The sequence below is a fragment of the Mytilus trossulus genome, chromosome 8 (genome assembly GCF_036588685.1).
Source record: "Mytilus trossulus isolate FHL-02 chromosome 8, PNRI_Mtr1.1.1.hap1, whole genome shotgun sequence".
Classification (NCBI taxonomy): domain Eukaryota; kingdom Metazoa; phylum Mollusca; class Bivalvia; order Mytilida; family Mytilidae; genus Mytilus; species Mytilus trossulus.
Genome location: NC_086380.1, coordinates 59731541 through 59749722, shown reverse-complemented (window position 1 = coordinate 59749722; position 18182 = coordinate 59731541). Strand labels below are relative to the sequence as shown.

The 18182-nt window shown below is 32.6% G+C and overlaps 1 protein-coding gene across 1 annotated transcript; it reads left to right on the top strand.

Moving 5' to 3' along the window:
• Positions 1 to 2789: 2789 nt before the first annotated feature.
• Positions 2790 to 11502, top strand: LOC134727825 (ficolin-1-like). Its single transcript, XM_063592216.1, has 4 exons — positions 2790 to 2894; positions 4187 to 4283; positions 9825 to 9995; positions 11249 to 11502. The coding sequence occupies exons 1-4, from the start codon at positions 2868 to 2870 to the stop codon at positions 11500 to 11502; spliced, it is 549 nt and encodes a 182-aa protein (XP_063448286.1). The 5' UTR covers positions 2790 to 2867.
• The last annotated feature ends 6680 nt before the right edge of the window (positions 11503 to 18182 follow it).

Sequence of the window (18182 nt, the reverse complement as noted above, 5' to 3'; positions counted from 1 at the left end):
GGATCCTGTTTAGCTCTGTTCAGTTTGAGCCAACACTCCGTGTTAAGGGCCGTACTTTGACCTATAATGGTTTACTTTTACAAATTTTGACTTAGATAAAGAATTGTCTCGTTGGCACTCATTCTAATATCTACATGGAGATTAAATTAACATCGCAACACCGAAAGTCTCATGTTATTTCTATATTGTTCACATAACTAACAAAATTCGCCTTAAATTGTCAAGTCATGCAGTGCATCGTAAATAACAGAAATCAAGAGAAGATAAACTGGATGAAAATTCATACAATTCATACCCCACTCACTCACTCTTAATCAGTCTTGTTTGGCATAAATCAGCAGTTAAAGAAATAGTTTAAACATGTTTTTTAATAATGGATCTTGAAAACTGATATTAATACCTTTATCACTTTGCGGGTGCGAGTGCTGCCTAGTAGCGGCATTAGCCAGCGTTTTTTTTTCGAATCTACAAGGGTGTCTTTTAAGTGCAAGATATATGGCTCTCCCTTATAAGTCATGATGTGTACCCTTCCGACGGACTTACATCGTTTCTCAAGACCTTACACGCAAATAGTGTCATAACCCTGAAATTTTCTCCATGCAACCGATATCGAACCAAGAACTTTTGTGTAAGTATGCGCTTACCACTACACCTATGCTCTCCAATTATTTCAAGAAATATTCGCAATGTTCTACTTTATACAGACTGTGATGACTTGTTGCCAGATATATATGATGCTGTGAGCATAGAAACATTTGGCTTATATAGAAATCTTGGCGCTGGAAATAAATTCAAATGTAACGACGGGTTTGTGTTGGTAGGACGTCCATTTGCTATATGTACGGACTACGGGAAATGGAAAATTTTGTTTTACTGTATAGGACAGGGTAAGTTTGCGCATGCAATCTTAGTCTTAATAATTTTTTTTTCTAATTTTGATGTAATGCACACTCATAGCCAAATGTGTTTGGTTACAAACACGAAAAAATCCGTGATAACACATTAAAATATCACAGACTACTGAAATAAGGTAAAAGCACAATGTTGACTGCTGTACCAATGTTTGACATTTTAACCTATTATTTCTGTTTGATTCGTTCACACATCGCTGTCATGCAAGTGAGAGGTTTAGCTAGCTAAAAAACCAGGTTCAATCAACCATTTTCTTCATATGAAAATGCCTGTACCAAGTCACGAATATGACAGTTGTTATCCATTTGTTTTGAGAAAAAATCAAATTGCAAAATCAAAAGCCTTATAACATAAACCGAATGAATAACAATTAGACTGTCTAACTGTCAGACTGAAACATGCATGACAAATTCGATCAAGCATTGTAAATTAATTGCATCTTTATAACATTATGTATTGTTTTCTGCTATCTGTTGTTTTGTCATATTGTATACATTTGTTAAGGTATTGCCAGAGCATGTTACTTTTGCTTTCGCAAATGAATTATTCATTCATTCATTTTACGGTCATAATAGTGTTATCAAAGGTCCCAGCATTATAATTAAATACACCGGACGCGCGTTTCGTCTATATTAGACTCACCGGTGACGCTCAAATCAAAATAGCTATACAGCCAAAGAAGTACAAAGTTGAAGAGCATTCAGGACCAAACATTCCCAAAAAGCTATCTAAAATATGACTAAGTCATTATCCTGACTTTGTACAGGCATTTTCTAATATAGAAAATGGTGGATTAAACCTGGGTAAACAGCTAGTTTAACATCTTACTTTTATGACAATCACATAAAAAAAAATTGTATTGACGACGCTATGCGAACCGAACAAACAGACTTAGTAGGTATAAATGTCCAAAATTGATAGTCTGTAAAAACCAGTATGATTCAAAACATTTTTACCCGCCCTATGTTAAGCATTAAGGTTTTAAAATATTTTAATTATATATGGCATAATGTGATTACTCAATAAATTCCTTGTTGTACGGACGAGTTGAGTTGATATTCATTCATATTCTTCTGGTACAACAAAACATATAAGACTTTTAGTTGTTTTAATGAACTCTTTAATTAAAAATGACTTTATATTATATATAAACATGATGTTGTAGCAAATGCACTATACGAAAATATAAGAAGATGTAATAACAGTGACAATGAGACAACTTTCCATCCATGTCACAATCTGTAAAAGTCAACCTTTTAAGGTGAAACCACGGTCTGCAACACTTAGCCTTGTCTCAAGTCGAACAGCAAGCTATAGAGTACCCCCAAAAAAGACAAGTTACAAAACATTCAAACGAAAAAACCAACGGTATAATCTATATAAAAAATGAGAGGCGTGAAACATTTATGAACCACATCAACAAACGAATTCAGGTGAACATCAAATTCCTGACATAGGACAGGTGCAAACAAACAACGTAGTTTTTGTTTATTATATACTAGGCATTTAACGCCCATGATATTATTGGCTAATTCTTTATGTGCTTTACCGAAAAATAATAGGGATGGAGTCGAGAAACATATACAGGGAAGAAAATTAATAAAATATTAATGATTGCTCAAAATATAAATCGACGAAGAAACAAAGAGCAGTCCTCAAAATACTGCACAAAATCTAAAATCCTGTTAAACCAACAAATCAAAAACAGGTGACAAGTGACATCTGCCATTTAATATAGTCCTGAAAATGTATGAACTATTTGTCGTAACAAGTTAAAAAAAACAAACAATCATTCAATAGAAATTTAAACAAATGATAATATATCTTAACCATTTTTTCACCTTTGAAAAGCTCTATATCCACCACGTGATTGTGCAGCTATACCACACCACTATGGTTCTGGGGTTTACAGTATTCAACCAACAACATCTGCAGAGTTCGATGTCTTTTGTGAAATGGACACAGATGATGGTGATTGGACAGTAAGTTCATCATTAAGGCATTATGGGTAATATTTTCAAAAGCTTACGTTCAAACGTTTTGATTGGTTTAAAACGTCCTGAAAATAGAAATCCAATCAATTGCGTAATGTTATTTTTATGTACGAACAATGAGATACCCTTAGTCCGTAAGATTCTGAAAAGGCAAATTGTTCACCTTACATATCTTTCGGTTCATATAAGGATAAGACAAATTTGTCCTTTTCTAGTTTTTAATCATGGAATTTCTTATTTTCATTTGACATTTATAATTTTTGACTTATAAATAAATTTGGTGTATTTATCTTCTTCTGATTGGTTCAAAGTTTCACAATTATTTTCGATGTTGTCAATTTTTATGGAGACACGCCCACACTGACGTAGTGTTTTCATAAGCCAACATGTGTGTACGGTGTTATTGATGATTAAAAATAATATAAAAAAATCGTTTAGACTTATATGTCAAAGAAATGAATTTATAATGAATGGCAATAATTTGTTTTGAATTTCAAAATAATATAAGCCATTCATTATATATTGTTCCCATTGTTATAGTGCAAAAAATAATCCCCGTAAAATAAGATCGGAAGTAACAAAAATAAAATATGAAAATAATAATAATAATAATAATAATAATAATAATAATAATAATAATAATAATAATAATAATAATAATAATAATAATAATAATAATAGAACAATAAAAGTAATAATAATAATAATTATAATAATAATATATGGTTATTACCTGAATATTGGGGAATATTGTCCCGAGTAGAACTTTATGTTGCACGAGCTTGCGAATGCAATATATGTTCTACGAGGCACAATATTCCCCAATATTCATGCAATAACCTTTTTATTGTATAGCAATATAATATTTGAACGGGTTTAAACTAATATTTTGTCGTTGATGACGTCATGAATTTTGAAGATTTATTGCACTAGTGCTAACTTTTGGTTACTTTCTGTGGGAAATATTATATTGCTATGCAATAATAATAATAATAATAATTATAATGATAATGATATTGATATTGATAATGATAATAATAATAATAATAATACTTATGATAATAATACTAATGATACTTATAATATAAATCGTTGAAAATGAAGTGAAATAGTTAACACATAGCTAATGATTATGACCCTTATTTGGTAATCGTGTGTCTAAATGAATTGGAAAAGATCATCGCCTGCCATCTTTCAACTACTACAAAAAGAAAACATGTTTTCATTCGTATTCATTGTTTTGCCTTTTTTAATTGCCCTCAACATATCAAATTTTATAGGTAATCCAGAGGAGGATAGATGGCAGTACAGACTTTTACAGAGGATGGGCCGCTTATCAGGACGGTTTTGGGAATCTTACTCATGAGTTTTGGCTAGGTATATGTTTTTTTTTCATGTTCTAATAACCTCCAATACCATGAAACGATGTCTTACTTGACTTTAACCACTTCGTCCCAAGGGGGACATAGTGCGACTACAGTTTCTGTCCATTTCTTCCAGTCCATGGCTGTTCGTTTTGTTTCTTTCCAGGTCTTCCAAATTGTTCTCAGCTTAGTTTGTGAGTCCCTTCTGCCAGGTTCCCCCTTTCGATGTCCTTGGGACTTCCATTCTAGGGCTTGCTTGTTGATATTTATGTCTTTTTTTTCTGAGGGTATGACCGATCAACTTCCACTTTCTTTTTCTTATTATCTGAGTTGTTGGCTGTTGTTTGATTCTACTCCATAACTCATTGTTTGATATTTTGTTGATGAAATGAAACTATACATATACATATTTTATATTTGTTTTTATATCATTCGTAATTATTTGTTTTATAATTACACCAAACCTCGCACCACAAATGTCAATCAATCTCGTTGTTGATAATCTTGAATTTAAAGAATGATGTTTTGTCCAAAAATATTTAGGATATATGTCAAACATCAATTCCTAATTAATTCTGCAGTTCGGTTTCGTCTCGCGATATTGAGTGTTCCTTATGTTTTTTTCGTTTTTCATTGAACAAAATTGAGAATGGAAATGGGGAATGTGTCAGAGAGACAACAACCCGACCATAGAACAAACAACAGCAGATGGTCACCAACAGGTCGTCAATGCAGCGAGCAATTCCCGCACCCGGAGGCGTCCTGCTGCTGGCCTCAAACAATTATATATACAAGTCCAGTGATAATGAACGCCATACGTAACTCAAAATGATACAAGACTAACGAAGGCCAGAGGTTCCTGACTGGGGACAGGCGCAAAATGCGGCGGGGTTTAACATGTTTATGAGATCTCAACCCTCCCCCTTTACCTCGGGCCAATATAGAAAAGTAAACGCATACCAATACACACATTAAAATTCAATTCAAGAGAAGACCGAGTCTGATGTCAGAAGATGTAACCAAAGAAAATAAACAAAATGACAATAATACATAAATAACAACAGACTACTAGCAGTTAACTGACATGCCAGCTCCAGACTTTTATAAGAAGAACATAACCCTTGTCATGCCAAAAACTGTTTTTCCTTTAAATAAATGTGTTCAGTTCCGATACAAAGACCCTATAAGTGAATAAGTATTAACGCCAAAATATGCTATCTTTAATGACCTGAGATCAGTATCGTAACTTTATCCCTTATTTAATAAGTCTTTTTAAAGGTTTTGTTAGCTTCTGAGGTGAATACTGAGATTCTGTGCTTTATAAAGAATATTTTTATAAAAATTGGATGTGAAACACCTGAACGTTTAGGAAGAAGTCTGCATTTTGAGCTATATTTACGATTGATGTCCTTATACCGATGCTAACATTTAGTAAATGTTTTGACTAGTTTGTGATAACGAAAACCCTGTTGTTATCATTTTTCAGTAATACATACATGTAAATTTCTCTTGTTAAAATCTAAAACATTGTTACATACACGAGGGAATCATACAAGTTGAGAAATATAAACACCGTAAGATGGTGTCAAGGGAACGCCACTATCTAAAAATTGATGATTAGCGATAGGAAATGGAAAATCAAGATCGAGGAAAGGGCAGTGGTCATTTTTAGTAATGCTCTATTTAAAGTAAGTTCAACAGGATAAATTAATTTAGTATACATACTGAAGTCGTCATTATTGAGAGCCAAAATATCTTCCAAATATCAAAAAGTATTATCAAATTTGTGTATATGATGTTGTTTTGATGGGACTTTGCTGATTTTTGTCATAAATTGTAACTCATAAAAATACAAAAACGGGTCCGAAATTAGTGGTGCACAGTTAGTCCCATTGGAATTCCGATAACCTGACGATATACGGAATCGCCAAAGCGAACAAAAATGTTATCTCGTAGTAAAAGTTCAAGGGCAGATACATTGTATAGTATCTAAGCATGTACATGTTTTCTTAATGAGAATGTGAGGCAATGTGGTATATAGGGTAGAAAAATCAAAACTTTGAACAGATTCAAAATCACCAATTTTAGCATGCAATTTATCAAGTACTTCAAACCAGTTCTTGACACTCCAAAAGTAATTAATTCCACTGTTTTCGAAGGCCTTATTATACATGCCATTGGCCTTTTCCATATCGAACCGGATATCATCCCTAGATTCCTAGATACGCCCATCTTAGCCCGAGACGTTAATTAGTACAATAGAACAACAAATGCACTGAACAATAAAATAACACAATATAACGTAAACATATAAAACATAAAACATTAGTAACGCCTAAAAAATAATTATTGTTTAACCCAGATGTTCTAGAAATTTCAAGATTTTGTTCCTGTTAAACTATTAAGGATGTATTCTTCTGACGTTTCAGTCTCGTTTAAATCTCGTTCTGGAATTATTTCTAAAATATGTGAAACAAGTGTTAAATATCAATGAATTTAAAAAAGTTATAATCAGACTTAACTCTGTGAAAAAAATGGATACTTCAAATGAGTCAGTCTTTTTAGCCAAAATAGAGAAAATGGGTGAGGGATACAAACAATTATTTTACCAGAAACATGTACATCCCATATCTTTTATTTCTTTTCAAATTTTTAGATATGCATTTTTTCAATCATTTCATAACTAAGAAGTTTAAAAAAATGCAATTTGTACTTAAAATGGAGAAAAATCACAAATTTACAAAATTGTCAACATGGTAAATTTGACACAATAAGTATCAAAATATGATAAAACTTTCTTATATTAAAACATACTTATCGTTTTTAAATCAAATTTATTCAGATTTGTCCACTCCATCTTTATTGAAAATATGATGAAAAGTTTAATTGTGGTATGTGATTTTTTTTGTTTTGATGGGACTTTGCTGATTTTTGTCATAAATTGTAACTCATAAAAATACAAAAACGGGTCCGAAATTAGTGGTGCACAGTTAGTCCCATTGGAATTCCGATAACCTGACGATATACGGAATCGCCAAAGCGAACAAAAATGTTATCTCGTAGTAAAAGTTCAAGGGCAGATACATTGTATAGTATCTAAGCATGTACATGTTTTCTTAATGAGAATGTGAGGCAATGTGGTATATAGGGTAGAAAAATCAAAACTTTGAACAGATTCAAAATCACCAATTTTAGCATGCAATTTATCAAGTACTTCAAACCAGTTCTTGACACTCCAAAAGTAATTAATTCCACTGTTTTCGAAGGCCTTATTATACATGCCATTGGCCTTTTCCATATCGAACCGGATATCATCCCTAGATTCCTAGATACGCCCATCTTAGCCCGAGACGTTAATTAGTACAATAGAACAACAAATGCACTGAACAATAAAATAACACAATATAACGTAAACATATAAAACATAAACATAAGTAACGCCTAAAAAATAATTATTGTTTAACCCAGATGTTCTAGAAATTTCAAGATTTTGTTCCTGTTCAACTATTAAGGATGTATTCTTCTGACGTTTCAGTCTCGTTAAAATCTCGTTCTGGAATTATTTCTAAAATATGTGAAACAAGTGTTAAATATCAATGAATTTAAAAAAGTTATAATCAGACTTAACTCTGTGAAAAAAATGGATACTTCAAATGAGTCAGTCTTTTTAGCCAAAATAGAGAAAATGGGTGAGGGATACAAACAATTATTTTACCAGAAACATGTACATCCCATATCTTTTATTTCTTTTCAAATTTTTAGATATGCATTTTTTCAATCATTTCATAACTAAGAAGTTTAAAAAAATGCAATTTGTACTTAAAATGGAGAAAAATCACAAATTTACAAAATTGTCAACATGGTAAATTTGACACAATAAGTATCAAAATATGATAAAACTTTCTTATATTAAAACATACTTATCGTTTTTAAGTCAATTTTTTTCAGATTTGTCCACTCCATCTTTATTGAAAATATGATGAAAAGTTTAATTGTGGTATGTGATTTTTTTTTCATGATTATAGCCCCAAAATAGGTAGAAATAGCTTTTTAGCTCACCTGGCCCGAAGGGCCAAGTGAGCTTTTCTCATCACTTGGCGTCCGTCGTCTGTCGTCGTCCGTCGTCGTCGTCCTGCGTCCGGCGTTAACTTTTACAAAAATCTTCTCCTCTGAAACTACTGGGCCAAATTTAATCAAACTTGGCCACAATCATCATTGAGGTATCTAGTTTGAAAATTGTGTCCGGTGACCCTGCCAACCAACCAAGATGGCCGCCATGGCTAAAAAAAGAACATAGGGGTAAAATGCAGTTTTTGGCTTATAACTCAAAAACCAAAGCATTTAGAGCAAATCAGACATGGGTGAAATTGTTTATCAGGTTAAGATCTATCTGCTCTAAAATTTTCAGATGAATCTGACATTCCGTTGTTAGGTTGGTGCCCCTGAATCGGTAATTTTAAGGAAATTTTGCTGTTTTTGGTTATTATCTTGAATATTATACTAGATAGAGAACAAATGTAAACAGCAATAATGTTCAGCAAAGTAAGATCTACAAATAAGTCAACATGACCAAAATGGTCAGTTGACCACTGTAGGAGTTATTGCCCTTTATAGTCAATTTCTAAACATTTTTCGTAAATCTTAGTTATCTTTTAGAAAAATCTTCTCCTCTGAAACTACTGGGCCAAATTAATTGAAACTTGGCCACAATCATCTTTGGGGTATCTAGTATAAAAATTGTGTCCGGTAACTCGGCCAACCAACCAAATTGGCGGCCATGGCTAAAAATAGAACATGGGGAAAAATGCAGTTTTTGGCTTATAACCCAAAAAACAAAGCATTTAGAGCAAATCTGACAGAGGTAACATTGTTGATCAGATCAAGATCTATCTGCCCTAGAATTTTCAGATGGATTGGATCATCGGTTGTTAGGTTGCTGCCCCTAAATTGGTAATTTTGAGGAAATTTTGCTGTTTTTTTGTTATTATCTTGAATATTATTATAGATAGAGATAAACTGTAAACAGCAATAATGTACAGTAAAGTAAGAACTAAAAATAAGTCAACATGACCAAAATAGTCAAATGACCCCCTGAGGAGTTATTGCCCTTCATAGTCATTTTTTAACAATTTTCACAAAATTTGTAGATTTTTACTAACATTTTCCACAGAAACTACTGTTATAGATAGAGATAATTGTAAGCAGCAAAAATGTTTATTAAAGTAAGATCTTCAAAAACATCACCATCACCAAAACACAATTTTGTCATGAATTCATTTGTGTACAATGTTTAATATTAACATAGACCAAGGTGAGCAACACAGGCTCTTTAGAGCCTCTAGTTTTCTTCACCAATTCTTTTTTTTACAGTCATATCAACCCCAAATTCAGGTTTAGATAAAAAAATAATTCTAGAAATTTTTGGCTCCTCAGAGGTTTACATCCTTTAGTAAATGTACGAGCATGATACACTTTCGTGGATAATACAATTCAAGAAACGATGAATATGAAATTGCTACGACATATATTTATAAATTGATATATAATATTACAGGAAATGCCAAAATTCACAAAATAGTCTCCACTGGTGATTATCAACTATGGGTAGATTTGGAGGATTTGGATGGCAATCATGCATGGGCTAAATACACTAGATTCTTCATCGGAGATGTAACAACAAACTATCAATTAGCAATAAGCGGCTACGTAGCGAGCAGTACCGCTGGTGAGTTTTGTCTTGTTTTTTTTTTTTTATCCCAGTATAATATATACACTCATGTATGTAGTGCAAACTGCTTCATATATGGTAATTTTATCATTATATGCTCTGTAGACTTGTTACTAGAGAGGGACGGACTTCTTAGATATAAGAAGATGTGGTTTGAGTGCCAATGAGAAAACGCTATCGTTCACATCGCAATTTGTAAAACTAAAGCATTACATGTCAAAGTACGGACTTCAACACAGAGCCTTGGCTCGCACCAAACAGCAAGCTTTTTAGGGCACTAAACATGATATTTTAAAAACCAATTAAACAGGAAAACAAACGACCTAGTCTATATAAAGATGGAGAAACGAGATACACATATGAACCACATCAACATACGACAACTACCGAACATTGTCGATATCATTACTTGATGTCAATATTTTAATATTTAAGGTGGTATGGGTGTCTTTCGCCATCTTGGATTGTAAAAAACAGAGAATCTAAGGTCAATATTTTCTATAAAGTTAGCAAAATTTGATGCAGGAATGCAGAATTTAATGTGAATTTTCATCTAAAAGAACCACTTTATAAGAATATAACTTAGAAATATAAACATTTTTACAAGACGTAGATTAATTTTGGTTGTTTTTGAATATTTTTCAAATTGGCATTTTAAGGGGAGTTGTATTCTATAACAGTGCATTTTCTGAAGGACTCTACATGAAATTTTCCTATTTTGTCTTTTAGATAGAAAAAACGTACGGTGACCCTATCTTTTCTTTTGATATTCTCAAAGCATTGTCTGAAAGCAATCATTTCCTAATTTTTTTTTACAATTCTATCATTTTGATTAGTTATTATTCACAAAATGGTGTTTTTTCCTGTATAATCCATACAAAATTTGTCATTTTGTCACAACCTGTAGCTTGAGAAAATGCACGGTGACCTATCATTTTTATAATATTTTTGATCATGTATCAATAGATACTACATTTTGACAAAGTATGAACAAATTCTATCATTTTTATTTTAGACTCCCATATCCCTTAAATGATTTCAGAAGCTGTCAAATATCGATAAGTCCAAATATATCAAATACTGAAAGAAGTGCTTGTTGAACAAGGAATTATTATGGTGTACAATGATTTCAGAATAGAAATCGAATCCAGGCTTAAAGATCGAGAACTATGGGAGCACACACAAATTGTGCAATTTCTGTGTCAGATTGATACAGAAAATAATGAATAACATACTTATTGATATTTTAGGAGACAGTCTTACATACCATACCGGAAATATGTTTTCTACGCATGACAGAGATAATGACAAACTTGCTAATACTAACTGTGCAGTCGATTATAAAGCAGCATGGTGGTACAATGCATGTCACTATTCCAATCTAAACGGGCCGTACTTACCAGAGCAAATTATTACCTCTTATGCTCAGGGAATCATATGGCGATTGTGGAAAGGATATTTCTATTCTCTTAAATCAACAAAACTAATGATAAAGAAAGTGTGAATAGGCAGCGTGATTACTCACAACTTTGTTAGAACTATTGACTTTTGTTTTTATTTGTTACTTGATACAATTGAAAACAAAATTATAAGAACACACACACACACACACACACACACACACACACACACACACACATATCTCTTGTAAAACACAGAACCTGTATTATAAGAATGTTATCTAGGGTTCATATCGCTTGTGAAACGAAAGACCTGTGATATAGGAATGTTATTTAGGGTTCATATCGCTTGTAAATTACAAGACCTTCGTTATAGGAATGTTATCTAGGGTTCATATCTCTTTCTAACAAAAATAAAACTGGGAAATATACTTGACTAAGTAAAATCAAGTGGGTACACGTATGCTTGTCCAAGTATTATCAATTGGGGACACACATGATTGAATCTTACTAAATGAGGACTTTTTTTTTGAAAATTTAAGAAATCGTCAATCTTTTTTGTACCTTTTGAATGGGCTTCGTAAATCACGGGACCAATGTTATATGAACGTTATCTAGGGTTCATATCGCTTGTGAAACACAAGACCTGTAATATAGGAATGTTATCTAGGGTTCATATCGCTTGTAAAACACTAGACCTCTGTTATAGGAATGTTATCTAGGGTTCATATCTCTTGTAAAACACTAGACCTCTGTTATAGGAATGTTATTTAGGGTTAATATCGCTTGTAAAACACAAGACCTGTGATATAGGAATGTTATCTAGGGTTCATATCGCTTGTAAGACACTAGACCTCTGTTATAGGAATGTTATTTAGGGTTCATATCGCTTGTAAAACACTAGACCTCCGTTATAGGAATGTTATCTAGGGTTCATATCTCTTGTAAAACACTAGACCTCTGTTATAGGAATGTTATTTAGGGTTCTTATCGCTTGTAAAACACAAGACCTGTGATATAGGAATGATATCTTGGGTTCATATCGCTTGTAAAATATAAGACCTGTGTTATAGGAATGTTATCTAGGGTTGATATCGCTTGTAAAACACTAGACCTCTGTTATAGGAATGTTATCTAGGGTTCATATCGCTTGTAAAACACTAGACCTGTGTTATAGGAATGGTATCTAGGTTGATATCCCTTGTAAAACACAGGACTTTTGTTATAGGAATGTTATCTAGGGTTGATATCCCTTTAAAAACACAAGACCTGCGTTTTAGGAATGTTATCTAGGGTTCATATCTCTTGTAAAACACAAAATCTGTGTTATAGGAATGTTATCTAGGGTTGATATCTCTTGTAAAACACAGGACCTGTGTTAAAGGAATGTTATCTAGGGTTCATATCCTTTGTAGAACACAGGACATGTTATATAGGAATGTTATCTAGCGTTCAAATCGCTTGTAAAACACAGGACCAATGTTATATGAACGTTATCTAGGGTTGATAACCCTTGTAAAACACAATACCAGTGTTATATGAACGTTATCTAGGGTTGTTATCCCTTGAAAAACACAAGACCAGTGTTATAGGAATGTCATCTAGTGTTCGTATCTCTTGTAAAACACAGGACCTGTGTTAGAGGAATGTTATCTAGGGTTCATATCGCTTGTAAAACACAAGACCTGTGTTATAGGAATGTTATCTACGGTTGATATTTCTTGTAAAATACAAGACTTGTGTTTTAGGAATGTTATCTAGGTTTGATATCCCTTTTAAAACACAAGACCTGTGTTATAGGAATGTATATAGGGTTCATATCTCTTGTAAAACACAGGACCTGTATTATAGGAATGTTATCTAGTGTTCATATCGCTTGTAAAACACAATACCTGTGTTATAGGAATGTTATCTAGGGTTCATATCGCTTGTAAAACACAGGACCTGTGTTATAGGAATGGTATCTAGGGTTGATATCCCTTGTAAAACACAATACCTGTGTTATAGAAATGTTATCTAGGGTTCATATCGCTTGTAAAACAAAAGACCTGTGTTATAGGAATGTTATCTAGGGTTCATATCGCTTGTAAAACACAAGACCTGTGTTATCGGAATGTTATCTAGGGTTGATATCTCTTGTAAAACACAGGACTTGTGTTATAGGCATGTTATTTAGGGTTGATATCCCTTTAAAAACACAAGACCTGCGTTATAGGAATGTTATCTAGTGTTCATATCCCTTGTAAAACACAGAACTTGTGTTATAAGAATGTTATCTAGGGTTCATATCGCTTGTGAAACAAAAGACCTACGTTATAGGAATGTTATCTAGGGTTCATATCTCTTTCTAACAAAAATCAAACTGGGAAATATACTTGACTAAGTAAAATCAAGTGGGTACACGTATGCTTGTCCAAGTAACATCAATTGGGGACACACATGATTGAATCTTACTAAATGAGGACTTTTTTTTTGAAAATTTGAGAAATCGTCAATCTTTTTTGTACATTTTAAATGGGCTTCGTCAATCACGGTACCAATGTTATATGAACGTTATCTAGGGTTCATATCGCTTGTGATACACAAGACCTGTGATATAGGAATGTTATATAGGGTTCATATCGCTTGTAAAACACTAGACCTCTGTTATAGGAATGTTATCTAGGGTTCATATCGCTTGTAAAACACGGGACCTGTGTGATAGGAATGTTATCTAGGGTTCATATCGCTTGTAAAACACAGAACTTGTGTTATAGGAATGGTATCCTGGGTTCGACATCCCTTCACTACTGGACGAAAAAACGTCTGTCCATACCAGTAACAGTCGTTATAAGACTGATAATGTCTGTTAAAGTTGTAACAGTGGTAAAATTTCACTGTTGCAGTTATTTTTTAACTGTCCCAACTTTAAAAGTGTTTGTCTACAACATAAATCGACTGCAACAACGCAAGAAATAACTGTCACAGTCATTGAAGGACTGATACAACTATTTCAAAGTTGTAACAGTTGATTTACAACTGTCCCAACTCGAAAAACGTTGCAACAGTCTTAAATAAACTGAGTAAACGCCTAAAGAGTTGTCACAGTCGTTATAAAACTGATGCAACCATTTGAAAGTTGTAACAGTTAATTTATAACTGTCCCAACACGGAAAACGTTGAAACAGTCATAATTAAACTGTTTAAACACAGAAAAAGTTGTTACAGTTAAAATATGATAGCTACAACCATTGTATAGTCATAAATATTTTTTAAGCGTAGCAACTTCCAAACATTGATCTTCATGTACACTTAAAAGTCACGGATACAAAATGTCTGACAGTCTGGGATATAGGTTAAATTATATGTAAAACAATTTTACCGTGTGAAATATAAGGTTGTGACAAAGAGAAACAACTATCACTCCCGTTTCTACATTAATTTTAGATAGATATTGATTTAAAAAAAATAATATTTTGAAATATTTGCCGCTGAACACATTTTTGTATTCCTCGGTTATTTAGTGAATGTGCTGAATTTATATATTTCTTTAACACTTCCTCGCCCTTATCTTTTCGAACAAATAAAATCGGAAGTTCCGAACTAGCACTAGATACCTGCAATTTCACTAAATAAAATATAATTACTAACAGAAAAATCGAAAAACGTTACCCAATTTATTTGTAACCAAATGTTTCTTTATAACCAGAGACATATATACATGTATATATGTCTCTGTTATAACTGAATTAACAGTTGACAATTTTTAATATTATCTAAATAACAAATTTAATTTTTTTTTTTTATTAAATTAGTCAGGTGTGAAATCATTCATGCATACACAACTGTTTTCACTACCCGTAGTTTTACGAATCACATTACTTCATAATAACGCTCAATATACATGATACTAAACCTAGCGGGGAACTCCTAATACACACACTTGTCAAACTGATCCCCATATAAAACTGCTTTATATTTTCTTGAGGGCTTATTTCAGACACTTATTCTGAGATTTTATTTGGGGCTACATTTTTCTCTTGTAAAATTATAAATATTGCCGTATTAATCATTTTGATTTCTTTACATGTAAAACAAAAATAATTAAAGCTATCATGGACATTTAACAAAAACAAATCTTAAATCTATCTAAATTTAATTTATTTTATTTTACCGTATTTTATTTTTGAATGGTTCAATATTAACTCGACTTTGTACTGTATATTGTACGGAATGGTCTATTAGAAGTTCAATTGTAATTGATACACATGATACATGTAAATAGCACGTCAGCATTCATGATTGAGGTAAACAAATATTATCACTCGCAAGAAAAATTCATATTTTCACCAGATTTTTCGGATTTTACTAGAAGATGGACGTACTGTACAAGACCCGACAAAATAACTAGCACCAGTGAAAGTTCAAATACTCAAAACAAGAAAACGCGCATTGTTTCAGACAGTGAAATCAAATCTTCTTTTATTTTTTTCGCATCATGGTTTAGAACTTTTTTAGATAATCTTTAGACGCCGGTCTTATTATATTCTAAAGACTGACTTCGGATTCTCTTATGTGGTTTCAGTTGATCAGCTATCGTACTAACATTTATCCAAAATATTTTCAATTGTTAAAATTCAAATTAATCCTGTAAATGCTCCTACAATAATGACATAAAATATTTGCAATCAATAAAGAAAACTAACAAAGTTACTAGATGTACAGACAATATTTTGGGTCCCTTTATATTTTTTTTGTTCGGTGTGAGTCGAGGCTCCGTGTTGAAGGCCGTACATTGACCTATAATGGTTTACTTTTATAAATTGTTATTTGAATGGAGAGTTGTCTCATTGGCAAACAAATATTAAATCTATCTGAATTTAATCTATTTTATTTTACCGTATTTTATTTTTGAATAGTTCAATATTAAGTATTGTATTTTGTACAGAATGGTCTATTTGAAGTTCAATTGTAATTGATACATGTAAATAGCATGTCAGCATTCATGATTGAGGTAAAACAATATTATCACTCGCGAAAAAAAATCATATTTTCACCGGATTTTTCGCAAACAATTTTATACCCTACATATGTAAATACTAGTAGATGGACGTACTGTACAAGACCCGACAAAATAACTAGCGCCAGTTAAAGTTCAAATGTTCAAAACAAGAAAACTCGCATTGTTTCAGACAGGGAAATCAAATCTTCTTTTATTTTTTTCACATCATGGTTTAGAACTTGATGTATTCTTTAGACTCCGGTCTTGTTAAATTCTAAAGACTGACATCGGATTCTCTTATGTCAATGTATGTGGTTTCAGTTGATCAGATGTACTAACGTTTATCCAAAATATTTTCCCATTTCAATTATTCAAATTCAAATTATTTAATCCTATAAATGCTTGTACAATAATGAAATATTATTCAATCAGTAAAGAAAACTAACAATGTCACTAGATGTACAGACAATATTTTGGGTCCCTTTGTATTTTTTTGTTCTGTGTGAGCCAAGGCCCAAGAGCGGATCCAGCCATTTTAAAAAGGGGTGTTCCTAACCCATTCAAATGCCTTGATCGTCCAAAAAAAAGGGGGGTTTAAACCCCGCCCCCCCCCTGGATACGCGCCCGAGGCCGTACATTGACCTATAATGGTTTAGTGCGTTATACATGTATAATTTTAATGTAATGCTTATTGTGTTTATGGAAAATCTTAGGATATACATTTAGAAGGCATTTATTCAAAAGCAAATACAAGATTTGTAGGAAAAAACAAGAATACGGGCAGATGATTGTCTTTTATAGTACAAGTCTTTGGTTAACCACAATATATTTGTCATTACTGACGTACCAATGTTGCTTTTGTATACATTGTATTCAAATCAAACTTGGGTTTCTCATCTAAACATGCTAAACTTGTTTACATCGTGTTACGTCATCCAATATGGCTAGGCCTGTTATAGGTTTTTCATTATCACACTTATGCGGAACTGATTTTGCTCATTGTTGAAGGATGTACAGTTACTTACAATTACATCACTTGGTTCACGGTTGATGGTTGTCTTATTGAAATTCACACCACAACTCCTTATTCTGGTTATAATACAGTATACATGTTATACCACTGTCCCAGGTTAGGGGAGGGTTGGGATCCTGCTAACATGTTTAACCCGGCCACATTATTTATGTATGTGCCTGTCCCAAGTCAGGAGCCTGTAATTCAGTGGTTGTCGTTTGTTTATGTGTTACATATTTTTTTTTTACGTTAGTTTTCTCGTTTGAATTGTTTTATATTGTATTATCGGGGCCTTTTATAGCTATGTGGTATGGGCTTTGCTCATTGTTGAAGGCCGTAAGGTTACCTATAATTGTTAATGTTTGTGTCATTTTGGTCTTTTGTGGATAGTTGTTTCATTGGCAATCATACCACATCTTCTTTTTTATAAGTAATACAAGACTACAATACCTAGTACAAATGTATTATCAAATGAATTATAACAATTTTTAATAGTTGTCAGACTTTTGTTATCCAAAAGCAGTTACATGTGTAAAATAAATATGGTAGACATGATCACTGGTGTCAAATGTAAACAAGAGTGACTGCTTGTGCAAATGCTGAAATGTCATGTCTGATTTGCCTACATGTATGAAGGTTTTACTACATGTACAAGTATCACACAAAATTTCAATTTTCATTAACCTTTGAAAATGAAGTTGCAGTCAAATTAACCATGCCAGACAGATGATTTACACCCTACAAACTGACATTCCATACCCAAAATTTAGTGATTTATACTGTCTGTGAAA